The sequence below is a fragment of the Oryctolagus cuniculus genome, chromosome 17, assembly GCF_051225735.1.
Source record: "Oryctolagus cuniculus isolate XC-2025 breed Fujian yellow rabbit chromosome 17, ASM5122573v1, whole genome shotgun sequence".
In the NCBI taxonomy this organism is placed as follows: domain Eukaryota; kingdom Metazoa; phylum Chordata; class Mammalia; order Lagomorpha; family Leporidae; genus Oryctolagus; species Oryctolagus cuniculus.
Genome location: NC_142883.1, coordinates 26,328,167 through 26,354,502, shown reverse-complemented (window position 1 = coordinate 26,354,502; position 26,336 = coordinate 26,328,167). Strand labels below are relative to the sequence as shown.

The window sequence follows — 26,336 nt, the reverse complement described above, 5'->3', positions numbered from 1 at the left end:
GTTGATGGGCACTGGGCAGCTTCCACTTCGTGGCTATTATGAATAACGCTATGAATATTTACATACTCATTTTTGTATGATTATATGTTTTTAATCCTCTTGGGTATATACCTAAGAGTGGAGTTGCTTGGTCATCTGGTAAACCTAGGATTAACTTTGGAAGAACTGCCAACCGTTTCCATGGCAGCTGCCCCATTTTACATTCCCACCAGCAGCGTGTGAGGGTTCCAATTTTCCCACATATGTGCCAGGACTTCTTTCCTTTACAAAAAAAAAAAAAAAAAAAAAAAAAAGGCTGTATTATAACTATCCTGGTGAGTGTGGTTTAGATTTCCATTTTCTTAATGACTAAGGATGGTGATCACCTTTTTCATGTGTTTGTTGGGCATTTTTGTATTTTCTTTGGATAAATGTCTATCCAAATGTTCTATTTTCTATAAAAGATGGATCCATTTATTTATTTGAAAGGCAGAGCAACAGAGAGAGGGAGCAGGAGATACTAAGAGAGAAGGAGGGAGATTTTCCATCCACTGGTTCATTCCCCAAATGCCCCAAACAGTTAGGTCTAGCCAGGAGTCAGGAACTCCATCCTGGTCTCCCTCATGGGTGGCAGGGGCCCGAGCACTTGGACCATCATCTGCTGCCTTCCTAGGTGCACTGACAGGAAGCCGGATCAGATGCAGAGCAGCTGGGACTTGAATTGGCACCCTGATAGGAGAAACCATCACAACAGCTGTCTGACCCCACTGTGCCACAATGCTGTCCCCTTCTCCACTTCTAATTGGATTGTCTTTTAATTGTTGATTTGCAGCTTTTATCTATTACAAATATTAAGCCTTTGTCAGATACATGATTTGAAAATATTTTCTCCTGTTCTGTAGATTTTTGTTAGTATGCTTTAATGCACAAAATTATAAATTTTGATGAAAGATAATTTACTTTTACTTAGTTATGGGTGCTTCATTTTTTCAATTTTTATTTATTGTTTTATTTGAAAGGCAGAGAGAGAGAGAAAGTACTCACATCTGCTGGCCCAGTGGCTGAGGCTGGGCCAGGTGGAAGCTGGGAGCCTAGAACTCAATCCAGGTCTTCCACATAGGGGACAGGGACCCTGCTACTTGAGCCATCACCGGTGCCTCCCAGGGGCACACATTAGTAGGAAGGTGGAATTGGGAGTGCAGCTGGGACTCGAACCCAGGCCCTCTGATGTGGGATGCAGGTGACCCCAGCGGCACCTTAAACACTAAGCCAAATGCCTGCACTGGGTGCTAAGTTCTTGAAGGTTTACAGCAACTACACAAGGTAGAGAATATCATTGGCACCCACTTTGCAGGTGGGAAAACAGAGGCACAAAGTCGAATCACCTTGCCCATGGGGAGGCAGCTCACAGAGCACCTGGGATCCAGGCCCACTCTCTAGGGCCCTAAGGGGAGCTCCCACAGTTCCTGTGGCCCAGCAGGCTCCGCTGAGTAGGCTCCTTTCACTGTCCAGGGACCCTCAAAGCTTGTGCGCTGCTAGGACTGCCAACTTGACAGTTGTCACAGCTCCTTTACTTCTTACTGTCTGTGCGTTAACCCGCAGGGCTGTGCTTGGTGGGGACTGAGAGGCGAGCATTTCCATAGCAGCTTCCTCAGGGATCCAACGCAGGCTCCCGGCGCCAAGGCCCTGCCTCCGATCCCTGCTGTCCAGACCCTCCCTGGGGTCTTAATTACTGTAAGACAGCTCAGCAGTTGGTCAGGTCTGGGGGCAGGGGGGAGGCCCAGGCTGAGTCAGGGACAGCAGGAAAGGAGGCCCCAAGGCTCTAGGTCAGGGGAGGAGCCCCAGGAGAGACCAAACCCAGAGGGGGGAGGGGCAAGAGAAGGCACACTCTGGGCGTGCCGGCTATCGGGCGTCTGGGAGACAGGTAGGCATGGTCCCTGTCTGGACAGATCAGCTGAGGAATGGAGCCATCCCTGCCTGACCTGCTGGCGCTGCCAAGAGGAGTCACTCAGTGTGGGTGGCCACGCCAGGACACTGCCAGGCGTGTGGCACACACCCTCAGAGCTACCCAGGTGACAAGTTCCCCACGGAGCCAGGAGGAAAAGTTCGTGGAGTCACAAGAAAAGGGCAGGTCTGGCTGTCTTGTCAGGCACCAGGAATTCCTGTCCAGGATCTGCATTCCCTAGGCCAGCACGCCCAGGGCACTGGGAAGGAGTGAACCCGCCACCCAAAATGTGCCGCTCTGGCCTGTGGACTTTTTTTTTGAGTTAACGGCACTTGGAAAAAAGCAGGTGCAAGAACACACTGACCTTTCTTCTGCTTCTTAAAAGCAGGAGGGGGGCGCTGGGGCTGGGGTGCAGTGGGTTAGGCCACCACCTGTGAGGCCAGCATCCCACCTGAGTGCTGGTTGGAGTCCTGGCTACTCCACTTCCTATCCAGCTCCCTGATAATGGGCCTGGGAAGATGGCCCAAGTACTCAGGCCCCTGCCACTCACATGGGGGACCTGGATGGAGTTGTGAGCTCCTGGCTTTGGCCTGGCCCAGCCTGCGCTGTGGCAGTCATTTGGAGGAGTGAACCAGTGGATCTCTGTTGCTCTTTCAAATAAGTAAATAAACAGTGACCACACACACACACACACACACACACACACCCCTAAAACTTGGATAAGGGACGTGACCTGCCCAGGAATAACCGAAGCACCAGGGCTGAGAGTGGGACCCAGGGGGGCCTCGCCGCCGCCACCAGCCCGCCTCCTCGGTGACCACATCTCTGGAGGAGGAAGGATGCCTGAGAAAATCACAAGGCAACAGATGGACTCAACTATTTAAATGTCGCTGAAATTTCTCGAAGGCTCACTTCCAAAAAAGTAAAAATCTTTGAAAGAGAAAAAGGCTAGCACGCTGGAAGCCCTCCTTGAAGCAAGTTTGTTGACTTGCAGCATCTCTCCGTGAACTGGCATCTACCCAGTCCCTGGCCTCCGCCAGGACGTCACCACAGCTCTCCTGGGTTCAACATGCAAAGGGCTCCCATGAGCACACAACACAATTAGCAAACCAATGCTTAACAGAGAACGCTTCATCTGGTTGGCAAACCTTTAAAATGTAAATTAAAACAATTACACATTATTTCTAAATTCTATTTTCTTTTTTTATTTATTTTTTTATTTATTTACAGGTAGAGTTATAGACAGTGAGAGAGACAGAGAGAAAGGTCTTCCTTCTGTTGGTTCACTCCCCAAATGGCTGCTACAGCCGGCGCTGCGCCAATCCGAAGCCAGGAACCAGGTGCTTCCTCTTGGTCTTCCATGCGGGTGCAGGGCCCAAGCACTTGGGCCATCCTCCACTGTCCTCCTGGGCCACAGCAGAGAGCTGGACTGGAAGAGGAGCAACCAGGACTAGAACCCGGTGCCCATATGGGATGCCAGCACCACAGGCAGAGGATTAACCAAGTAAGCGTTGGGGCCGGTCCCTCTAAATTTTATTTTCACTTGTGCACATGTATACACACCTGCATTACACATCTGCATTTAGAGAAAAGAACTGGGAAAGGATATGCATGGTGGCAGGGTTATCCAATTGCCTCAACACCCATTTCTTTCTCCCCCTTTTTAAAATTAGCTAAAGCCTTGGGGCTGGGGCTGTGGTGCAGTGGGTTAATGCCCTAGCCTGAAGCACCGGCATCCCATATGGGCACCGGTTCGAGACCCAGCTGCTCCACTTCCGATCCAGCTCTCTGCTGTGGCCTGGGAAAGCAGTAGAAGATGGCCCAAGCCCTTGGGCCCCTGCACCCATGTGGGAGACCCGGAAGAAGCTCCTGGCTCCTGGCTTTGGATCGGCGCAGCTCTGGCCATTGCGGCCATCTGTGGAGTGAACCAGCAGATGGAAGACCTCTCTCTCTCTGCCTCTCCTTTCTCTATGTAACTCTTTCAAATAAATAAATAAATAAATCTTTTTTTTTTAATTAGCTAAAGCCTTGTATTTTGGGGCAATGGGTGTGGGGCAGCTCTGTAGTGACACTGCCCAGCTTCCCTGTGGACAAGGCCAGCCAATTAGAAGCAAACTGATGGTGTGAGGCAGGTGGACGTCGGCAAAAGCCCCCTGGAGGGGGCTGACCCATCTGGAGGCAAACACGCTCTCGCCCATCCAGTCTTTCTCCTTCTTGTCGCCTGGAATGCGGACATGATGGCTCCAGTAGACCACATGGAGACCGCGGGGATGGAAGCTATGAACTGAGATGCAGAGGAGGGCTGGAAGCCTGGGTCTGCACCACCAATGGCCGTGAGTTCACTGTGCTAACCCCGAAATGCGATGTCCAGAGCCCATTAACGTGAAGTAAAAGGGAATTTTCACACTTCACTTTCTATGCTTTGGTATGGCTTGTATTTTATTTTCCTTTTCTTATTTATTAGAGAGAGATTTCCTAGTGCTGGTTCACTCCCCCTAAATGCTGGCAACTGTCAGAGCTGGGCTGAGTCAAAACCAGGAGCTCAAAACTCCATCCAGGTCTCCCACATGGGCAGCGGGGACCCAAGTCCTTGCTCCATCACCTGCTGGTCCCAGGGTGTGCATTAGCACAAAGCCAGAGTCCTGGAGCAGAGCTGAGACTCAAACCCAAGCACTGCTTTGTTTGTTTTTAAGAGTTATTTGAAAGGCAGAATGATGGGGTGGGGGAGAGAATCTTCCAGCTACTAGCTCCCTCCCCAAATGCCTGCAATAGGCAGGATCCAGGAATTCCATCCAGGTGTCCCACGTGGGTACTTAGGCCAGCACCCACTACCTCTCAGGCGCATTAGCAAGTTGCTCGGTAGGAAGCAGTGAGTGGCTGGGGCTAGAACCAGGCACTCTGATTGATACAGGATGTTGGTGCCTCCAGTGGTGGCTTAACTCATTGCACCACAATTCTCCACACACACCCCCGCCGCCACTGTCTTAACCACTGTGCCAAACACCCACCCCTGAAGCAATCGTTATTTTTAAAAAAGCTTTATTAATATATTTTCATTTATTTGCTAGAGCAATAGAGAGAGAGAGAGATGGATCTTCCTTTCCCTGGTTTACTTCTCAAGTGCCCACCACAGCGGGGACTGGCAACTCCATCAGGGTCTCCCACGTGGGAGGCAGGGACCCATCATCACCTGCCTCCTCCCAGCACGCGCATTAGCAGGAAGCTGGATGGAAAACGGAGTGAGCTGGAACCTGGGCGCTCTGATATGGGAAGCGGGCATCTTAGCGGCTGCTCCACAGCGCCCGCCCCCAAGAAATTATTTTTATTTCAGCATCTATGTGTGTATTTATGCATCAAGAGGCGTCTGGAGGGATGGCTTTCCAAATGTGTGGTGGTAATTTCTGGGTAGTAGAATTTCTGCTTTGTTCCATGTGGTTGAAATACGGCATATATTATTTTTTTTTTTTTTTGAGCAGGAAAATTAAAAAGAAAAGCCGTTTGGAAAACATGGTAACAATTCATGCCAAGAATCATGAAAGCAGCCGTGTCCTTTGACCCAGCTATCTCATTCAAAGGAAGGCAGATGTCATACCCAGCAAAACACACACGGAAGCATTGATTCTTTTTTTTTTTTTTTTTGATAGGCAGAGTGGACAGTGAGAGAGAGAGAGAGACAGAGAGAAAGGTCTTCCTTTGCTGTTGGTTCACCCTCCAATGGCCGCCGGCTGGCGCACCGCGCTGATCTGAAGCCATGAGCCAGGTGCTTCTCCTGGTCTCCCATGGGGGTGCAGGGCCCAAGCACTTGGGCCATCCTCCACTGAACTCCCTGGCCACAGCAGAGAGCTGGCCTGGAAGAGGGGCAACGGGGACAGAATCCGGCACCCTGACCGGGACTAGAACCCAGTGTGCCGGTGCCGCAAGGCGGAGGTTTAGCCTATTGAGCCGCAGCACCAGCCAGCATTGGTTCTAACAGGGAAAATTGCATAACTGCATAAGTGACTTCCATTAGGCTAACGATTTTTAAATTATTCACTCACTGGAACAGCGTCCAACAATTAAAATGAGAAAGAAGAGAATCATGTAGTGAGGAGGAAAACTACTTAGGAAGAATAAGAAGCGAACGGGGCAGAATGCAAAATGAGATCTGTGCGTGGGTCACAACCAGGCAAAAAGGCAGCACGCTTTTGGGTGAGGATGCAGAGAACACGGGCAAATCAGAACAATTTAACTTGCCAGGGCCACTGATCACGGGTGTCTGTGTGTTTCATTTGGAATTCCATCTAACGTTTCCATTATGTTATTTGTCTAACAATAATTTGAGAATTGGCTTTAAATATCCCCGAGGGAAAACAAGGGAAGGAAGAAAAGGGAAGATAGAAGGGAGACCTGAGGTTGTGTGGAAAGACGGTCTGCGTAAGAGGAATTCAGAGGCAGCGCACGAGACACAGGGAGCCGGCTGCAGCTCCGTCTTCTCCCCGTGCAGCTCCAGGGGCTGCCTCCCTGCACTCCGTGACCTGACCCTGATCAGACGCCAATGTTAAGGGGGCAGGCCATGAGCTGGTTATCAAGGGAGGTGGGGAATTCTCTTCTCATTACCTCCATTTGGGGGCGGGGGGGACAATCACGCTTGCTACTGACGACTGAGGCTACAAAAAGGAGGGTGGGGCAGGCTTCCTGGGGGAGTGACATTGCGTCCCCAAGGCAGGCATGAGCACAGGCTCAGAGGCAGCAAACCCACTCCTTGTGATTTGTCCTAAACCTAAGGAAAGGGTCAAAGCAATGCACAGAAATATTTACAGAACACATCCACCAGAGTCTACAATCAGCAAAAATGAAGCCCTGGGCAGGCACTCCATCCCACGCTGCAGTGCCAGCGTTCGATTTCTGGCTCTGGCTCCTGACTGGAGCTTTTTCCCGTGCACACAGACCCTGGGAGACAACAGCGAGAGCTCAAGCACTTGGCTTCCTGCTACCCACGTGGAAGACCTGAACTGAGTCCTTGGCCCCTGGCTTTGCCCAGCCCGGTCCTGGCCATTTGGGACATTTGGGGAGTGAATCAGCAGATGGGAGCTCCATCTGTCTCTCTCTCTCTCTCTGTTTAAAACAAATTTTAAAAAGTTTTAAATATTTTTAAAAACTAAACGTCAGTTTCATAAAAAAAAAATTAGAAAACTAAGTTTCTGGCAGAAGCAAGCAGTAGTACACTATGGGGCCCACTAAGAATAGGATAAAAATACCTATGACAGGGAAAGACGACATAGTAAACAAGAAGGCTCTAAAGCAAGACATATATTACCCCATTTTTTAAAAAGATTATATGTCTAAGTGTATTCATTGGTATATAGGAATTTCTGCTAAAATACACGTTAGAATATGAACAAATGGCTCACCTTTGAATGGTGGGATGACAAATTCTATCTGACAGTTTCATCTCCATCACGCTGCAGTAAGAACCTGCAGATCCGCACGCGCACGTCTCTGTCCTGCTCACGTCCACGGCAGCTGGCACCTGAACACCGCAGGCCCCTGTGACAGCAGGGAGGAGACGGGGAACAGCCACTGGCTCCTACAACCCAGGCCGGGAAGTCTCCTAGCCCCTTCAGGCAGGAGCATGGAATCCCCCCACGGGGTGCCAGGCGGCCACCCCAAGGGGTAGCAAATATTTTGTACCATTGTGTCGCCTACCCCATCCTATTATGACTTCAAGTTCTTTGGCAGAGAGTGGTGGGAGGAAAATGCAGCTCTCCCTGGCAGTAGATGGTCTCAAGGAGAGGAAGCCCGGGCCGTGCGGGTCTTCAACGCTACAGCCTCGCAGCAAGGACAGAGTCCAGGGCACCCAGAACTAGAGAGAGGTCCCAGAAAGAGGTCAGCACTTTTGCCTCATTTAGGAGGCGGGCCAATTGACCTGGACCCACCAAAAGTGTCAAATAATGATGGAACAGAAAATTCTAGATCAAACAGAAAGTTCTGATGTCCAGAAGTGCTCACCACATCTTCTACTTACTTGAGAGGCAGAGTTACAGACAGAGAGAGGGAGAGACAGAGAGAAATGTCTTCCACTCACTGGTCTACTCTGCAAATGGCCACAATGGCCGGAGCTAGGCAGATCTGAAGCCAGGAGCCAACAGCTTCTTCCGGGTCTCCCATGCAGGTGCAGGGGACCAAGCACTTGGGCCATCTTCCACTGCTTTCCCAGGCCATCAGCAGAGAGCTGGATCAGAAGAGGTACAGTTGGGAGATGAACTGGCGGCCTTATAGGATATTGACGCTGCAGCTGGAGGCTTAGCCTACTACAGCACAGTGCTGGCCCCTGGTGGCTCCACTTTCTATCCAGCTCCCTGCTAATGCACCTGGGAAAGCAGTGGAAGATGGCCCAAGTGCCTGGATGAAGCTCCTGGCTCCTGGTTTCGGTCTGGCCCAGTATGTGCAGAGCAGAGTGAACCAGCAGATGGAAGATATCTCGGCCGGCACCGCGGCTCACTAGACTAAACCTCCGCCTTGCAGCGCCGGCACACCGGGTTCTAGTCCTGGTCGGGGCGCCAGATTCTGTCCCGGTTGCCCCTCTTCCAGGCCAGCTCTCTGCTGTGGCCAGGGAGTGCGGTGGAGGATGGCCCAAGTCCTTGGGCCCTGCACCCCATGGGAGACTAGGATAAGTACCTGGCTCCTGCCATTGGATCAGCGCGGTGCGCCGGCCGCAGCTCACCAGCCGTGGCGGCCATTGGAGGGTGAACCAACAGCAAAGGAAGACCTTTCTCTCTGTCTCTCTCTCTCACTGCCACTCTGCCTGTCAATAATAAGAATAAGAATAAGAATAATAAAAAGATCTCTCTCTACCTCTTTAAAAAAAAAAAAAAACAACACCAGGCCCCAGTACAGATGAGACCTCTTGGATGTGGAGAGAGGAGCCCCACCGCCCCTGTCATGTCCACAAAGCTGCATCCCACAGTGCTCTGATCCCAGCCTCTGGGGATGGAAGATGGGAGGTGACAGTAAGAAAGTTCCCAAATCCACCTGAGCCACTTAGGGCGCACAGAACTCCTGGGCTCCCCCTCCTGGATATTCTGACTCCTCTGCAGACAGTGGGTGGGACCAGGCGGAGTCATAGGTGATTCACACCACCCCAGCCAGGACTGGCTCCCGGCCAGCCCCTCCGCACAGGCCTCCAGAAGGGAGGGCCCGGACATCTCAGGTGGCACGAGCTCTGGCAGCTGGGAGAAACCTGAGTGGGTGCAGGTTATCTGATGGCACCTGCTCTGGCCCCACGCTCACTTCTTGAATATCAAGATCGGGGAAGGCTCAGGAAGAGGCTCCCCAGGGAGCAAATGTCACCCTGCAACCTGCCCCGGGCTCCCCAGGGTACCTAGGGAATGAACCCCCCCTTTCCTTTCCTGCTCCCAGCCCCTCGGAACCAAGCGTGCCCCACCTTGGAGCCTGCCTGTACACCTTGGCTGGCAACCCTGGAAGGTATCACTTGCCACATCTCTGATGTGCTGCTGAGCTCCTCGAGGGCTGGGGTGTGTCTTATTCCCCTCCCTATGCCCGGCACAGGGCCTGGCACATGATTAGCGCCTGCTGAATACTTTATGAATACAGGAGAGGCAGTCACACTTACCACGTTACATGGGGTCAAAGAAGGACTCATGTTCACACCCACCGGGCACAAGGGAAACGCACGTGCTCCCCAGAGAGGAGGGGCCGCCCCTCCTTAATGACCCAGTGGGAGGTCAGGCTCAGCAGGCCTCCAATTGCAAAGGAGCTGGTATCCTTCGACATGATACAGTACGAACGCCCCAGAGCCTGTCCCAGAGCCTGTTCGCGGCAAAGTTAACGCCTTTCTCTCTCTCTCATGCACACATCCCACACGCAATTTCCAGGGGTAGAACATCTCCAAAAAAAAGCAAAGTTTTTTATTTACTTATTTATTTTTAGGGATTGGAGGCCAGTTAAACACGGAAGGCATGAGCGAGTCAGACATGAACATTTTTGCAACTCTCAGTGTGTGAACTGATTTGGGCAAAGATCATTGATGAATGTTAAAAATCGCTGGGCAAATGACTGTGGGGGAACAGAATGCTCAAGGGGTCTCCAGAGTCTCTGATCATGGAGGATGATCTGCCTGACCGCGGAGAAAACACGCCTCCGTACGACAGACAGACAGACCGTGCACCCCTTCGCAAGAAAACACGCCTCTGTACAACAGACCACGAACCCCTTTCCGGTGAATCAAGTGATGAAAATGAGCCTGGGGGCTGAACTGCAAAGTCATCAGGCTAAAAAGATTTACCCCAAATCTAATCATTAGCAAACGCCCACATACACCCAGAGTGTAGGCAAGACGTCTCGGGATGAACGGCCTCTAGCAGTTTAGTAATGACCCCGCTCCTACCTTAGATCCCATTCTGCTTAAAAGACCCAGCGGGGGCCGGCGCCACAGCTAATAAGCTAATCCTCCACCTTGCGGCGCCAGCACACCGGGTTCTAGTCCCAGTTGGGGCGCCGGATTCTGTCCCAGTTGCCCCTCTTCCAGGCCAGCTCTCTGCTGTGACCCGGGAGTGCAGTGGAGGATGGCCCAAGTGCTTGGGCCCTGCACCCCATGGGAGACCAGGAGAAGCACCTGGCTCCTGCCATCGGATCAGCGTGGTGCGCCAGCAGCAGCGCACCAGCCGTGGCGGCCATTGGAGGGTGAACCAACGGCAAAAGGAAGACCTTTCTCTCTGTCTCTCTCTCTCACTATCCACTTCGCCTGTCAAAAAAAAAAAAGACCCAGCAGGACTTAAGTCTTCTGGACTCCGCAGCTGTCTCGGCAGCCCCCTCCCCCACCATGACCCGGCAGTGAGGTCGGCTGTTAACTCCCTGCAGAAAGAATCCCAAAGTCCATTCACGAGTTGGTACCGCAAAGGTCCACAGTCGCTGCTGTGGGGGAAGGGCGATTCCCAGACCCGGACCACACGCTGGCCTGCGAGTCCCCAGATGCTGGTGAGATGCGGGATGCCAGCTCCCAGCTTAGAAATCACCTCGCTGTCCACCACAGCCCTCAGGGAGGCCAGGGCCAGGCAATTAGTACCCAGAACGGAGACAGCACCTGGTAGCGGAGAAGCCCTGAGGGCCCGCCTGGCCTGGCCTAGGATGCGGGAACATCTGGCACGCGGGAGTCTCTCCGATGCCAGGCTTCTTGGAGTTGAGGCAGGAGGGTGAGCAGCAGAGAGTCCAGCACTGCCAGACCCTCCCAAGAGCACCGCAGACCCCTGGAAAACCAAGAGGCCCGGATGCAACTGCTTCATCTTACCAGGTTCAGCCCGACCCTGCACCCGACCAAGCCCGACACCCCAGGCCCCTTCTCACCAGTCTTCCCCACACCTCCCACCCAACCCCGGGTCTGCAGATCCGCCCCCAGCGCACCTGTGATCCAATAGCAACAGGCCCTGCTCCTGTAGCTCCTTCACCTTCTCGCTCGCTCCAAACACAGCCCCCAATGTCAGCTGGGGCTCGAACTGCTGCCAGTGCTGGCGGAAGCAAGAGGGCCAGCAGTGTGGAGCTGGCCGGGCTGCTCTGGGCCACGTGGCTGGGCGAGGTACAGGGGTGAGGGAGGGGCTGCTCCAGCCTGAGGCTCCCATGAACACCAACAGCAGGTCCGTGGGCCAGCGGGGGAGCGAGCACCTTCCTACCCGTTCCACGTGCAGGCTGAAGCCCCCTTGCGGCCAAGCCGGGTCTCCCTCTGCCCCTCCCCCTTCTGCCAGTCTGGGCTTGGCCAGCTCTCGCCAGAGCTTTAGGCCCTTGACTTCAGCCAGGGCAGCGATGAGTCAGATCGATCACAATCCACCTACCTGAGGTTTTAGCGCTGCCCAAAGACATTTGAAAAGCCATTATCCCAGGGGTGGGGAACCTTTTTTCTGCCAAGGGTCCATTTGGATCTTTTATAACATCTTTTGCAGGCCAAACACAAGTGCCAACTCAAAAATGAGCCTGCATCGACTTACAAGTCCTCCCTGCAGTTGCCTTGGCAGGCCAAATGCTACCGCGGGCCTAATATGGACTGCATGTAGCCTGGACCTTCTCCACCCCCAACCCCCTCATACAGCTGGGCAGAGGCTCAGAGGGGTGGCACTAGAGTGGGGACTAGAACCCAGGTCTCTGCAGCCCCAGTCGAGGGTTCTAACCATCATACCACACTGCCCACTGCTTCTGCATAGCAGGCCTTGGCTAGCCAGGGCCCAGCCCCCAGCTGCCAATCCCAGAGGAAGGGGAGGGGTGTGTGTATGCAGGGGGCAGGGGCAGCGTGGTGAACCCCATCCCTTACCTGGTGGGTGATCCCCACGTCCGTGCGAAGCCCCATGGCCAACACTTCCTCCAGCCTGAAAGGAAATTCAAGGAGAAACCTTGGAGACGTCTGAGGCCTCTCCCAGCCTTCAAGCCCTGGGCTGGAGCACAGCGGGGTGGGCGAGGCAGAAAGTAACAAGGCACATGTGGTTCTGGGGACCCGGGGCAAAGAGCCTGTGCTCTTGGATGCTCACAGCTCCAGCTCGCCCAGCGGGGTGCGCTTCCGGGTGCCGTGTCCGAACTGCATCACCTCCTTCATCCAGGCATCAGGCTCCAGCGTCTGGATTCGGGCCTCCCGGGTGTGGCCTCCAGCGCCCTGGGGCACGAATCGTCCATGGGCCCCTGACAACATCAACAACCAGCGCATATCACCAGCAGCCAACACCGGTGCTTACTGGATTTAAAGCCGAGGGTCTCAAAGTGTAGTGCCTGCAGTACCAACACCTAACAATCTAGAAACGCAAATGCTTGGGTCTTGCTCCAGCCCTGTCCAATCAGGCAGGGCCCAGCAGTCTGGGTTGCTTTTCTTTTCACACAGTGTATTTATTTATTTAAAAGGCAGATCAATAAAGAGAGGGAAAGAAGAGGGAAAGAGAGAAACACTTCCACTCTGCTGGTTCACTCCCTGAATGGTCACAACAGCTAGGGTTAGGCTAGGCTAAAGCCAGGAGCCCAGGATTCTACCCAGCTCTCCCAGGAGGGCGGCAGGGACCCAAGCACTTGGACCATTTTCCACTGCTTTCCCAGGTGCATCAGCAGGGAAGCTGGATCAGCAGTGGAAGAGCTGGGTCTTGAACCGGCGCTCATATGGGATGCCGGCATCGCAGCCAGCGGCTTAACCCCCTGTGCCACAACTCTGGCCCCCATAGTTTGGGTTTTAATAAGCCCTCCAGGGGATTCTGATTGAGAATCATGATGTCAAGCCCCTTAAAACATACACTGAACACTTAACATGAGAGGAATCGGAGGCCTGGACAGGTGACTGAGTGGCCAGGCTCACACACAGGCCGACCTTTCTCTCTGAGTCACCCCTTCTGTGGCTCACAGGGAACTCACCAGGCCCAACGCCAAGGTACTGACCGCACTGCCAGTAAGTCCAATTGTGGGTACTGAGCGCCCCCTGTGGGCAGAGAGGGAACAGTCAGTGCAGAGGGGAGAGGAAGGACTCCACTACTGCTTAGACAAGTGCACCTGGTTAAACCCACCAGCACCTCAGGTCTGAGCACCCTGTCAGGACCCTTCTCTGCAGAGGGTCACGAGGCCTTGGGCCCACCCCTACCTCTTTCTTTCTTCTGCCTGCCCATTCCCCACATCCGCCACCAGCCCCAGGACTCACATTGCGAGCGAAGTTGGAGACCTCGTACTGGCGGAAGCCTGCATCCCGGAGCACGGCCCGACCCTCCTGGTACATCTCAGCTGCCAGCTCAGGGTCAGGGGCAGGGAGGGCGCCCTGCTGCACCTGGGCAAAGAGGGCGGTACCCCGCTCCAGGGACAGCTGGTAGAGGGAGACATGGTCGTCACAGCGCCGTAGCAATTCCCGCAGCTGCCCCAGCCACGGCCGCACCTGCTGCGCAGGCAGCCCCAGCATGAGGTCCACGGACACGCGGCCAGGGAAGAGGCGGCGGGCCTCCGCCAGCGTCCGCAGAGCATCACTGGCTGAGTGTGTCCGCCTCAGCAGCCGGAGCTCAGCGTCGTCCAGGGACTAGGGAGAAAGGGTCAGGTGTAACCAAACTGGCCGGCTCCAAGGGGACTGCGAGGGGATCTGCAGGGAGCTGCAAGGTGAGAGGGTGGCCGTCAAGCCAGCACCAAGAGCTACCAGCCACTGAAGGGCCTCCATAGGCTGCCCACGTTTCATTTCATCCTTAAAAACCGCTGATCGAGCCGGCGCCGTGGCTCAATAGGCTAATCCTCCACCTTGCGGCGCCGGCACACCGGGTTCTAGTCCCGGTTGGGGCGCCGGATTCTGTCCCAGTTGCCCCTCTTCCAGGCCAGCTCTCTGCTATGGCCAGGGAGTGCAGTGGAGGATGGCCCAGGTGCTTGGGCCCTGCACCCCATGGGAGACCAGGAAAAGCACCTGGCTCCTGGCTCCTGCCAGGATCAGCGCGGTGCACCGGCTGCAGCGGCGGCCATTGGAGGGTGAACCAGCGGCAAAGGAAGACCTTTCTCTCTCTGTCTCTCTCTCTCACTGTCCACTCTGCCTGTCAAAAAAAAAAAAAAAAAAAAAAAAACCGCTGATCACTGGCTCCATTTTACAGATAGGAAAACTGAGGTTTGGAGATGTTACGTAACCAAGACCATACCACCACAAAGTCAGAGCTAGAATTTGGGACGGCCCAACTCCAAGGCCAATAGTCTTTTCTTGCTGTCCTTTCTAGTTTGAAATCATCCAAGCTTATAGAAAAGCTGAAAGGAAAGCATGTCGGTTCACAGCACTTGGCCACATCTCCTTTGCATCTATACTATCATCCTGAATCACTTGAAAGTAAGCTACAGATCAAAAATGTTCTCAATTGGCACGGTTTACTGCAGGTAGGTAAGGGCTACGTGTGGCTATTTAAATTTAAACCAAACTGGGGGCTGGCATCACAACCCAGCATGCTAAGCCACCCCTTGCGATGCTGGCATCCTTTATCAGAACACTGGTTCGGGTCCTGGCTGCTCTGTTTCTGCTTCAGCTCCCTGCTAATGTGCCTGGGAAATCAGCAGAAGATGGCCCAAATGCTCGGGTCCCTATCACCCACGTGGAAGACCTGGGTAGAGTTCCAGGCTCCTGGCTTTGGTCTGGCCCGCCCTGGCCATCTGGGGAGAGAAGCAGTGGATGGGAAGGTCTCTTTCTTTCTCCTCTCCCTAACCCCTCTCTCTCTTTCGAATAAATGAAATAAACCTTTAAAAGTAAATAAATGACCTTCACTTTCAATGAGCACCTTTCCAGGGCTCACGGGCATGTGCTAGACAGCTCCGATACAGCCATCGTGGCCCTCAACCCTGATATTCTGACGTGTGCACCTGCTAAGAACAAGGACACTGCCTGACACGGCCCTGATCCAATGACGACAGGGACCAGGAAATGTCACACGGATACAACACCCTGACCTAACGCAGTCACATTCAAAGGAAGCCCCGTGTCCCCGCAACACCGCCTCCCAGGCCAGCCAGCGCTCACACTGCCTTCCGCCCTCACTCTGCAGTCCCAGCCCTTCCTTGTCTTTCGTGATGCTGACTTTGTGAAGAGTGGCAGCCGGATGTGCCGGCTATCAGCCGTACACCTTTTGGGCAAGAACACTTTGGCTTGGGTATTGGAAAGGGGGGGGGCATACTGGATAGGGAAATACAAGGGGTCACCCTGAGAGGAAAGGGGTTCTCCCTACTCCAGGGCGTTCAGGAGCTGGGTCTCAGCCCCGACTCTGGCTTCTCCAGTCACAGGGAATGACTCTCAGCTCCCCCCAAAGCAAGGTGATTTTTTTTTTTTTGACAGCCAGAGTGGACAGAGAGAGAGAGACAGAGAGAGAGAGAGAAAGGTCTTCCTTTGCCGTTGGTTCACCCTCCAATGGCCGCCGCACTGCAGCCAGCGAACCGTGCTGATCCGAAGCCAGGAGCCAGGCACTTCTCCTGGTCTCCCATGGGGTGCAGGGCCCAAGCACTTGGGCCATCCTCCACTGCACTCCTGGGCCACAGCAGAGAGCTGGCCTGGAAGAGGGGCAACCGGGACAGAATCCGGCGCCCCGACTGGGACTAGAACCTGGTGTGCCGGCGCCGCAGGCGGAGGTTTAGCCTAGTGAGCCGCGGCGCCGGCCAGCAAGGTGATCTCTCTCTCCCACATCCTCTCTGCTAGTGAGCTCCTCCTTCTCATCCGAACGTCACCTCCTCGGGAAAGGCTTCCGTGATGCCACCAGAATGAGCTGCCCTGCAGGCTGTATTCTGAAAGCCTTTTGCAGAGCCTTCCCTGGACTACAACGCCTGCCTCCCCCTCGTCTCTAACCCTGTAGCACCTACCACGGGCAAGCACTGAGGTGGGTGCCTGGCATACACACAGGCCTGTCTGACGCCCGGCCACGGGGCCAAAGGACCAGGATGGCTGCCCGCAACTCCGCAGGTGCAAAAGCGTCCCCCCAGGGCCCACTGGCACCCAGAAGGAGCTCCATGTTTGCCCAATGAGTGGATGCCAAGAGAGAGGACTGCAGGGCAGGTCCGACTGCACTGGAACGAGCGGGTGACGCGGGTTACCTGGAGGCCGATGGACAACCTGTTGACCCCCGCTGCCCCGAAGGCTGCCAGCCTGGAGCTGGCGGCCGAAGTGGGATTAGCTTCCAAGGTGACTTCCGAGTCCACAGGCAGGTAGGCAGCCTGTGCCACCGCCTCCAGGACGGCTGCCACCGTGTGGGGACTGGCCAGACTGGGGGTTCCTCCACCGAAGAACACGGACTCCACACTGCAGGACGAGGTTGGGGTTCATGAGAGTTGGGGTGCTCTCTGGGACGCCTGCCCCCCCACCCAAGTCACCCGGGGTTCCCGTACCCACCGCCGCACCCCGCTGAAGCGCAGCAGCGTCCGCGCCTCGGTCTCCAGGCACCTGCGCACGGCCACCTCCTCCACGCCGCGGGGGAGGTACTTGTTGAAGTTGCAGTAACTGCAGCGCTTCTCGCAGTACGGCCACTGCGGGCGGGGTGTGAGTGTGAGTGCGGGGAGTCCACCGCGTATTCCCACCCCTGTCGGCGGTCCGTCCGCAGGGGCTCGGCCAGCGAACCCACACAGCTCTCCCCGGGCGGGCGGCACGCGAGGGGGTGCGCCCACCTGGACGCAAGAACACCAAGGCTCGGGAAGGAAGGCATTTTGGCAGCGTGACCCGGCTGCCGCGTTATCACAGACGTAAAAGTCTCCGGACCGAGACGCGGCCCTGCCGGGGCTCCAGGTGCCACCCCCGACCTTGCTGGCCGGCCGGGGAACACAGCAGGTGCGTTTGTCTCGCGCGGAGCCGCCTCCCGTGCTCCTGCCCGCCGCGGGGCCCCGCCAGCCCCGCCCCCGCACTCACGTGCACGTAAAGCGCAGCGCGCGCGCTCGCCGGCTCAGGACGCGGGGAACCTCTCGCGCCGTCCACGCGCTGGCGCCTCTGGGCTGCTCTCGCTGCTGCCGCCGCCCAGCCGCGCGCCCGGGCGCCAGGCAGTGCCATGCCTCCCAGCGCGGCGTGGGGCAGGGACCCGTGCAGAGACGCAGGGTGCGCAGAGGCGGGCGGGCTGCCCGGGAGGAAGGAAGCCGGGCTGCATGACCGCGGACCGCATGCGCCCCATCGCGCCGACGGCCTGGGTCCCGGGGCTGCGGCGCCACCTGCTGGACATGGGTGCCCTGGCCGCCGCCGCTGCCGCCGGCTTGACCTCTGCCAAGGTCGCGGGGCGGGCCGCTGGCCTGTCTGGCTTCCCGTGGTGGGCGAGTTCCCCGACCCATCCAGGCGCTCTTAGCTCGTTCAGTCAGTTCCTTCACATTTTATGTGCCTGGCTCAGAGCTGGGCGCTGGGGACAACTACGTGCTGAAGACCAGGTCGCTGTACGACAGGAGGGAACAAACCAGGACGGGGAACACAGTAATTCACTATTCAGTAATGGGAGGACTGACCCTTGGGAGACCTGCGGGAGGGACAGTGCCAGAGAGAACTGACTTGGCCAGGAGAGTCGTGTTCCATCTCCTGGGGGGGGGGGGGGGTCACCCTGGGCACCTGGGGCTGGACATGCTGGGGGTGGGCATTTGGTGCAGATTGGGACGCCTGTGAGATCTGCAGCCCCTGGCCGGGTTCCTGAGTTTGAATCCCAGCTCCAGCTTCCTGCTGGTGCACACCCTGGGGGGCAGCGGGCCACTCGTTAGAAGACCAGGATTGAATTCCAAGCCCCTGGCTTCAGTCTGGCCCAGCCATGGCTGGTTGCAGGCATTTGGGGAGTGAACCAGCGGTTGGAAGATCTCGCTGTCTCTCTCTGCCTTTCAATTCAATAAATGAACTGAATGTTTAAAAGATGGTGTCTGCAGGGGACACAGGGTGCAGGCACCTGGGGGAGTATCCAATGAAGTGGAAAGATTATGAACCTACAGTCACAACAGAGAGTGTGACACCTGTTCTCCCGGTTGGCCTTGGGCTATGCCAGGTCTCCACCCCTTTTGTAGCTTGTAGAGCTCACTCCAGATAAGGAGGGCCTGGCCCGAACACTCTGGGCTTCGTTCCAGTCTCTCTTAGAAACAGGATGTCCCTTAATGCCTTAGCCCAACATGTCACACAAGCCACGGTATGAATCAGGATAGGCTGATTTCTAGGGTCCCTCAGCTGCTGCGTGTGCACAGGTGACACTCCCTCTGTCCCAGGCAGCTTTCCTGGGCCTCGGGGACAAGCTTGAAATCCTTGCTGCTTCTCTGTAAGAAACCCACTTCACTTTTTAAAAAAGGTTTCTTAGGCCGGCGCCGCGGCTCACTAGGCTAATCCTCCGCCTAGCGGCGCCGGCACACCGGGATCTAGTCCCGGTCGGGGCGCCGGATTCTGTCCCGGTTGCCCCTCTTCCAGGCCAGCCCTCTGCTGTGGCCAGGGAGTGCAGTGGAGGATGGCCCAGGTGCTTGGGCCCTGCACCCCATGGGAGACCAGGAAAAGCACCTGGCTCCTGGCTCCTGCCATCGGATCAGCGCGGTGCGCCGGCCGCAGCGCGCCGGCCGCGGCGGCCATTGGAGGGTGAACCAACGGCAAAGGAAGACCTTTCTCTCTGTCTCTCTCTCTCACTGTCCACTCTGCCTGTCAAAAAAAAAAAAAAGGTTTCTTTATTTGAAAAGCAGAGAAAGAGCTTCCATTATTGGCTTCTCTCCCCAAATGGCCGCAATTGCCAGGGCTGAGCCAGGCTGAAGCCAGGAGCCAGCAGCTCCACCTGATTCTCCCCCATGGGTGGCAGGAACTCAAGTACTTGAGCCACCCTGCGCTGCCTTCCCAGGAGCATTAGTAGGAAGCTGGACAGGCATCAGAGTAGCTGGGACGGGAACCAGCATTGTAATATGGGCGGCAGGATTCTCATCCTAGTCGTGTGACCTGGGCAAACCCCGGACCCTCCTGAGTTTCGGTGTCATCATTTGTGAAGTGGGCCCACCTAGAGGATGCTCCACATGTTCATTTTTTTTTTTTATAGGCAGAGTGGACAGTGAGAGAAAGAGACAGAGAGAAAGGTCTTCCTTTGCCGTTGGTTCACCCTCCAATGGCCAGCATGCTGCGGCTGGCGCACCGCGCTGATCCGATGGCAGGAGCCAGGTACTTATCCTGGTCTCCCATGGGGTACAGGGCCCAAGTACTTGGGCCATCCTCCACTGCACTCCCTGGCCACAGAAGAGAGCTGGCCTGGAAGAGGAGCAACTGGGACAGAATCCGGCGCCCCGATCCACATGTTCATTTCTTACAGCTAAAGAGGAGGCGGGGGCAGGAGCGTTGCAGGCAGGAGGAAAGTTTCCGTCTCCGGGAACTGGGGACCTATGTGTCTTCTGGAACCCAGCTGGGTTTTATTTCTTGGGTCAAGTGACAGCCTGTTTCACCTGGCCCTGCCCATCAGGGAAGCCCCAGGTTAATTAAAAGCAAACAAATAAAAATTAGGTTGGGAGGGGAGGACAGGAAATGGAGGGATGGTGGGTAGTGTGGGGGTGTTTAAAAGTGACTTTGGGACAGGTGTTTGGCGTCCCACATGGGTGCTGCTTCTGTTCCACTTCCAATCTAGCTCCTTGCTAATGCGCCTGGGAGGGCAACATGTGTGCTTGGGCCCCTGACGCACATGTAGAAGACTTGAGGGAATTTCCTGGCTCCTGGCTCTGGCCTGGCCCCAAGCCCCAGCCCCAACCCACTGCAGCCACCTGGGGCGTGATGTAGCAGATGGGAGATCTCTCTCTCTCCTCTTCTCTCTCTCTAACTCTGCCTTTCAAATAAATAAATGAATCTTAAAAGAAAGAAAAATGGTGCCTGGTTCCATATTGGAGTGCTTGGATTTGCTTACTGGGTCTGGCTCTGGGTCCTGCTTGGGAGGCACCAGGTAGTGGTTCAAGTAGTTGGTTTCTTGCCACACACATTGGAGACCAGGTTTGAATTCCTGCCTGCTAGCTTCAGTTGGCGTGGACCAGTGGACGAGAGTTCTATTTCTCTCTCTCTGCCTCTCAAATAAATCTAAAAATACTTTTTAATTGACTTTGGTGCTGGTTACACACATCTATGAACATACTCAAGTCCATTGAACTGTGCACTTTAAATGGGTGGACTGGATGAATTATAGCTCAGTGAAGCGCTTACTGAAAAAGAATACTTCTTGCTGGACAGATGAACAATGTGAGAAAGAATTAAAGCCTAAAAAAACCAAAAACACTGGGTTGGTATCTCAAAGGGGTGAGCTGAGGGCGAGATTAGTAGGTAGCAAAGCACCAGCACCCCCTTGCCGGGGAAGAGGTGTGACGGTGCCAGCTGCCCCTGGCCTCTTCCTTTCTCCAGTGCACAGCTTCTGCCAAGACAGCCAGAGCGACAGCACAGCACACAGCAAGGGACCCGCCAAAGAAAACAGAGACGTCCTTTATTTCAAGTCACAAAGACAAGCGGCATGGAGGGGCGTTGGGGGAGGGGAGGGAGGGGGAGGAGGAGGGCTTGGGAAGACCCCTCCTCCCTCTTTATTCACAGGTTTAGCCGCCTTTCCATCTGCTCTCGGAGTTTGAATTTCTGGATCTGGAGGAAAGACAAAGGCTTGTGAGGCAGGCTCCCGGCCTCTACTAGCTAGGGTGACCCCCGTCTGGCTCGCTGGGTCCCAGAGAGGCCAGGGCAGTCGGAGGCACACCAGGACGAGGTGTCTGGTCGGTCACCCTACTGCCAGCCTCTCTTGCCCGGCTCTCCAGCTCATGGCTGCGGGAGGCACAGGCGACCCCCCTGGCCTTCCGTACCCGGCACCTCCGTCTCTACACACACACCTTTCCGGAGATGGTGAGCGGGTAGTCGTTGACGAACACGACGTAGCGGGGGATCTTGAAGTGGGAGATCTGTAGACCAGAGGGAGGGGACGTGTGAGGCAAGGCGAGGACATCAGGCTGGGGGCTCAGTTGGCCATGGAGCCAAGTTCACGGGGCAGCGCACCTCCGCGCCCCCCACCCCCCACCCCAGCCCTGGCTGTGCAGAGGCGCGGCTAAGGCTCCCACCTTCCCTTTGCAGAAAGCTTTGATCTCCTCCTCTGTGACGGTCTGCCCACTCTTGAGCCGAATGCAGGCACAGATCTCCTCCCCCATGCGGTGGTCCTTCACACCTACCACCTGCCAGGGCCAGACACAGGTGTGGGACACCGCGACTCCTGCTGGGAGGGAGGGGGCTCGCCTGGGCCGGCCGGGGGACTCACCTGCACTTCCTGCACCTGCGGGTGGGTGTGGAAGAAGTCCTCAAGCTCGGCGGGGTAGATGTTCTCCCCGCCACGGATGATCATGTCCTTGGAGCGGCCCACGATCCTGCAGAAGCCCTGCTCGTCCATGGAGGCGATGTCTCTGTAAGGAAAGCCGGGGCCAGCTGCTTCACTCACCCATCAAACATTGATGGGTCACCTACTGTGGGTCTTCCACCGTTCCAGACTGTGGGGGACACAGCAGGAAGGAGACACACTTCCTAGGATTTACCTTCTCGGAGCGGGGCGGGGAGGGGGGCAGAGGAAAGTAAACAAACCAGGACTCGACCTCCCTGCCTCCTTCGGGCACATATAAACAGCCGCTTGTCACGTCTCACTGCAATACTTCCAGAAGCCTGCTCTGACCACCCAGGCCAAGCAGAGCCTACCTCTCCCCACGGCTGCCCTGACCCCCGTGACCCGGTAACTGTCCTTGTGGTTATCCGTGTGTGAAATGACCTGTCTTCCGCCAGCCGACAGGGCAGAAGTGAAAGTAGCACTCTTGCTCCCATGGGGACCCCGGTGTCTACGGCAGTGCCAGCACACAGGAGGTACAGAACAAGACATGGCTTTGGCTAGCCGACCAGCGACCCAGTCTTGGCTCCGATTGTGCGTACGGATGCTGGCGTGGGGCACTGTGCAAGTCGCCTGCCTCTGTGCTACGGATGATTTCCCCCCACCCCACCCTCACGGTACCTGTTTTGGAAATTAAGGCTCCAGGATAGGAGGGGCCCTCTGGACAGCCCCCCACCCCCAGGCTTCTTTAACGTTTCCTGTTCAGCCTCGGAGCCCCCCAGCCTCCCCCTCAGTAGCCAGCGCCCCCGGCCACCCTGCCTTCTCACCCTGTCCGATACCACTTGTCCTGACTGACTGCTTCCAAGGTCTTCTGAGGCTCGTCCCAGTAGCCCTGCATGACGCAGTACCCTCGGATGCACAGCTCCCCGGGCGTGTTCAGCTTGGCCAGCTTCCCCGTCTCCGTGTTCAGGATCTGGGCCTGTGACACGTCAGCTTCAGGCTGGGGCTCCAGATGGCAGTCTCCAACCGGGGCAGCTTTGCCTTCCCCTCCCTGCGCCAGTGAGGAGCCCCCCGTCTCTGCCCGTCTTCGTGCAGGGAAGGGAGATGAAGGCCAGAGTGGAGCCAGAGACCTTGGCGGGGCACGAGAGAGCAGCTGAGGCCCAGGCTAAGGGGTGCCTAGGAAACAGCGGGCAGGGAAGAGCGGCCTGCGGAGGGCCAGGCTGGCTGGGGGATTACAGAAGGGAGGGCAGGAGCCTCATACTTCCCAGGAAGCGGCAAAGAAAGAAGCCAAAGCGGGGGCATGGCAGTGCCGTGTGAACGGGAGAGGCAGAACGAAAGCCAAGTAGTGAGAACAAGCCACGGCCACCACGCCAAGGAAAGCTGAGCCTCTGCGTGCCTCAGCGTCTGCATCTGTGAAATGGGAGAATCGTGCCTGTCCCTGTTGACCTTGTACGTGGGCATCCCAACGAGGGTGGCGGTGAGGCTGCCGGGCGCAGGAGGGGCTCACGTCCCTGCACCCCCACTCCACACAGGATGCTCCAGCAGAGGGCAGGGGAGAGGCACAGCAGGGAGACAGCCGCCACGGGGGCGAGGGCACAGAGGGCTGGGGACACGGGCAGGCGGTGTAAGAGGGAGGGAGAAAGCATGGCCGGGGATCTGGGCTTGAGCTGTGCTCTGGGGCAGCCTTGGAGACGCAGGGCACAGCCTGCTTGGGAAGCTGTTTACGCCGAGGCAAGGCGGTGAGGCCTGGGAAGAAAAAGCTGTGTAGGAAAAATCTCCGTGCTCTGGCTTCTCTCTCAGGCTGCCCTGGCTGCCCTGAAACAGACAGTGGGCTTGGCAAAAACACACCTCAGACAGGAAGGGAGGCTGCGGAGCAGGGCAGCTGGCGGCGGCTCGGCTCTGCCCCTTTCAGCTGCAACCCCCAGCCAGGCCCAGGCAACCTGGCCTCTGGGAAGGCGCTGCTTGGGTCTCTAAGTGAAAGCGATTAACGTCCAGGTGTGTGTGTGTGTGTGTGTGTGTGTGCGTGTGTGTGTGCATGTATGTGTCCTGGTGAGAGGTGGATGTGTGTGTATGTCTTGGTGAGAGGTAGATATGTGTGTATATATGTATATTTATGTGTGTGCATATGTGCGTATATACGTGTATATGTGTATCTGTGTGCATGTATTTGTGTGTATGTCTTTATATGCATGTGTATATGTGTACAGTTAGGTGTGTACATGTGTATATGTGTGTGCATGTAGGAGTGTGTATGTGTCTTGGTGAGAGGTCTGTGTATATGTGTGTGTATATGTGTGTGTGTCTATGTCTTGGTGAGAGGTGGATATGTGTGTATCCTGTACGCATATATACACGTAAATATACCTGTACGTATATTTATGTGTGTATGAATATCTGTACATGTGTGTGCATGTGTTTGTGTGTATATGCATGTGTGTGTATTTTATGTGAGTATGTGTAGATGTGTATATGTAGGAGTGTGTGTGTGTGTCTTGGTGAGAGGTCTATGTATGTAGGTGTAGAGTGCTTATGTGTATGTATGTATGTATTTGTATTTGTGTGCATATGCATGTGTGTATATATGTATATTTATGTATGTATGCACACACTATGTGTATGTGTGTATGTCTTGGTAAGAGGTAGATATGTGTGTATGCATATTTATGTGTGTATGAGTATGTGTGTATATGTGTATGTGTGTGCATGTATTTGTGTTTGTGTGTATATGCACATGTGTATACATGTATATTTATGTGTGTGTACTTGTATGTATATGTGTGTGTCTTGGTGAGAAGTGGATATGTGTGTACATATGTGTATATGTGTACTTGTATGTATGGGGGTGGATATGTGTGTATGTGTATATTTATGTGTGCTTGTATGTGTGAGTGTGTGAGTGTGTGCGTGCGTGTTGGTGAGAGGCTCACCTCTGTGTGAGGCATGACTCTGCCCACACTCTCTGCCTTCTGCTCCAGAGTGTCCTCTGGGAAGTTCATGAAGGTCACAGGACTGTTCTCTGTGGTTCCGTAAACAACCTGGAGGGTCCAGAGGTGTTGGGGGGAGCTCAGTGGCTGCCGAGGGAAGCAGCGAGCCACCCCCGGTGGGGGAGTCCGTGCAAGAGGACTGGTGGGAACAGACGCATCCTAGGGACCTGGGGTCAGGGGTCAGGAGGCAGAGGTGCTAGTCTCTGCAGGGACCCCAGATCCGAACCCAAACCGTAATCGCGAGCAGGGGAACCGCTGTCTCCTGCCCAGGGCCCGCTCTGTCCTGTTCCTACACGTGTATGCCCGTGACTCCCGGCATCACCAGTGCCCCAGAAATCTCCCCCCATCTCCAGGCTGCCTGAGCTCCACCTGCGTCTTCCTTCCAAGCTGAAGTCCTGGTAGACTTGATGAGAAAGCCAGCCTGCCTTGGCTGAGCCACACAGACACCACCCCGCCCCCACCCCAAAACCCAGACAAGTGCCCCGGGCCTTTGGGTGGGCACCTCAAGCTCCCGAGAGGTTCCTGTTCATCTATTTCCAGCAAAATAAGAAGACAGCAGGGATTTAAAAGGACAGTAGCACCCTCCCCCCACCCCCACCCCCACCGCACTCCCTGCCACAGACACACACTGTTTAGTGGTTAGAACATCCTGAACAACAGAAAAACCAGAAGCCAGCCTTGGAGGAGCCACAATCCCAGAAGGGAATGTTCTAGGCCAAGAAGGACACCCTCCCTGCACCCCCTTTAGAGGCATGGAGGGAAAAGGGTTTGGGAGAAGGGCAGGGCCTGGAGATCAGGCCCCCACAAGTGAGGGCTGGCCAAGGGGCCCAGGGCCAGCTGTCCTGTATTCCAAGTCCCCTTCAGGCTCTTGGCCCAGCCCCAAGTCCCCATTGCCTGAGTCAGCTGATGGCTCCCACATGGGTCCAGTCTGGTTCAACCTTGGTTCTGCTTCCCAGCCCCACCCCCAGCACAGCCATTCCTTCCCGCCGGCAGCCTGGGTTTCCACTGGAATCCGGACACGGTGACTGCAAGTGGGCACCCAGGGGCCTGGCCGGCTGGCGCGGAACAGCCCGCAGAACCCGGCGGCTGGCCGCCTGCGCTGACCAGCGATGGTCCCCCTGTAGCCAGACCTGACCCCCCTCATCGTCCTCACAGTCCTGGGGCCACCGCCCCGTGTGTGGCCCCTGCCAAGGACACTTGGGTGGTGGCGCCACTCCACCCCACCCTGAGACCCTTCAGGGGGCCGGCCCTGACCACGGGGGTGGGGTGCTGCGGATGAGGGGCTGGGGATATTTTAGGGGAACTGAAGTAGAGGACTGGAAGACTGCTTGTTCACTGGCCTGTGGTCTCTAGCCCAGGGATCACCCCCTCCCGGTTTTCATTTTTTGTTTGACCTCCAGCAGTGGGGAAAAGGGGTGGAGGTGCAGGGCCCAGAGAGGCAAACCCCTGGTGGGTGAGTGGGTTTAGGGGTAAGGCGGGAGCTACATCCCGCGCGGCGGCTGCGGGCTGGGCGTCCAGGAGGGGGAGCCGCACGCCAGCGCGGCTCGCACGCTCCGCCGGCGCCGCACAAGCGCCCCATTAAAGCGCCGCGGGCTGGCCGACCGCGGCGAGACGCACGTCCGGTGTCCGGCCCCGCTTCCTCCCTCCCCAGCTCCAGGGCTCGCGGCCCAGAGCGTATGGGGTGGGAGGAAT

At 55.9% G+C, this 26,336-nt stretch overlaps 2 protein-coding genes across 9 annotated transcripts in view; both read right to left on the bottom strand.

Annotated features, from left to right (window-relative positions):
- Positions 1-1,368: 1,368 nt before the first annotated feature.
- RSAD1 (radical S-adenosyl methionine domain containing 1) lies at positions 1,369-17,695 on the bottom strand. Of its 7 annotated transcripts, XM_089318159.1 has the most exons (11): positions 17,271-17,695; positions 16,769-16,894; positions 16,466-16,670; positions 13,578-13,943; positions 13,298-13,361; positions 12,492-12,583; positions 12,222-12,276; positions 11,324-11,427; positions 11,007-11,169; positions 7,315-7,450; positions 1,369-3,353 (listed from the first exon to the last, which is right to left on the bottom strand). In XM_089318159.1, exons 1-11 carry the CDS (start codon positions 17,678-17,680, stop codon positions 3,161-3,163), a joined length of 1,914 nt encoding a protein of 637 aa, XP_089174285.1. In that variant the 5' UTR covers positions 17,681-17,695; the 3' UTR covers positions 1,369-3,160. The 7 variants fall into 7 exon arrangements, with proteins under 7 accessions (XP_089174285.1, XP_089174287.1, XP_089174286.1 ...); XM_089318161.1 differs by lacking the exon at positions 1,369-3,353 and having other exon boundaries at positions 12,436-12,583; XM_089318160.1 differs by lacking the exons at positions 1,369-3,353; positions 7,315-7,450 and having other exon boundaries at positions 9,967-11,169; positions 12,436-12,583.
- A 3,087-nt stretch (positions 17,696-20,782) lies between these two features.
- Positions 20,783-26,336, bottom strand: part of ACSF2 (acyl-CoA synthetase family member 2) — a 49,078-nt gene continuing 43,524 nt past the window's right edge. For both annotated transcript variants that reach the window (XR_011383504.2, XM_002719291.6), the window contains 6 exons: positions 24,588-24,695; positions 22,488-22,639; positions 21,607-21,748; positions 21,413-21,523; positions 21,188-21,256; positions 20,783-20,948 (listed from right to left, as the gene is read on the bottom strand). Coding sequence is in view for 1 of the 2 variants with exons in the window: in XM_002719291.6 (XP_002719337.2) it covers positions 20,898-20,948; positions 21,188-21,256; positions 21,413-21,523; positions 21,607-21,748; positions 22,488-22,639; positions 24,588-24,695 (633 nt within the window). In the remaining variant the exon portion in view is untranslated. The remainder of the gene's footprint in view (positions 20,949-21,187; positions 21,257-21,412; positions 21,524-21,606; positions 21,749-22,487; positions 22,640-24,587; positions 24,696-26,336) is intronic.

Bases quoted from the DNA above. Each gene is read 5' to 3' on its own strand.
- RSAD1 (XM_089318156.1), bottom strand. From the start codon at position 17,680: ATGGGTCGGGGAACTCGCCCACCACGGGAAGCCAGACAGGCCAGCGGC. The intron at 13,944-16,465 runs GTAACCCGCGTC...CTTTCTCCCTAG, and splicing joins GGTTGTCCATCGGCCTCCAG to TCCCTGGACGACGCTGAGCT. The intron at 13,362-13,577 runs GTGAGTCCTGGG...CTCTGCCCACAG, and splicing joins TCTCCAACTTCGCTCGCAAT to GGGGCGCTCAGTACCCACAA.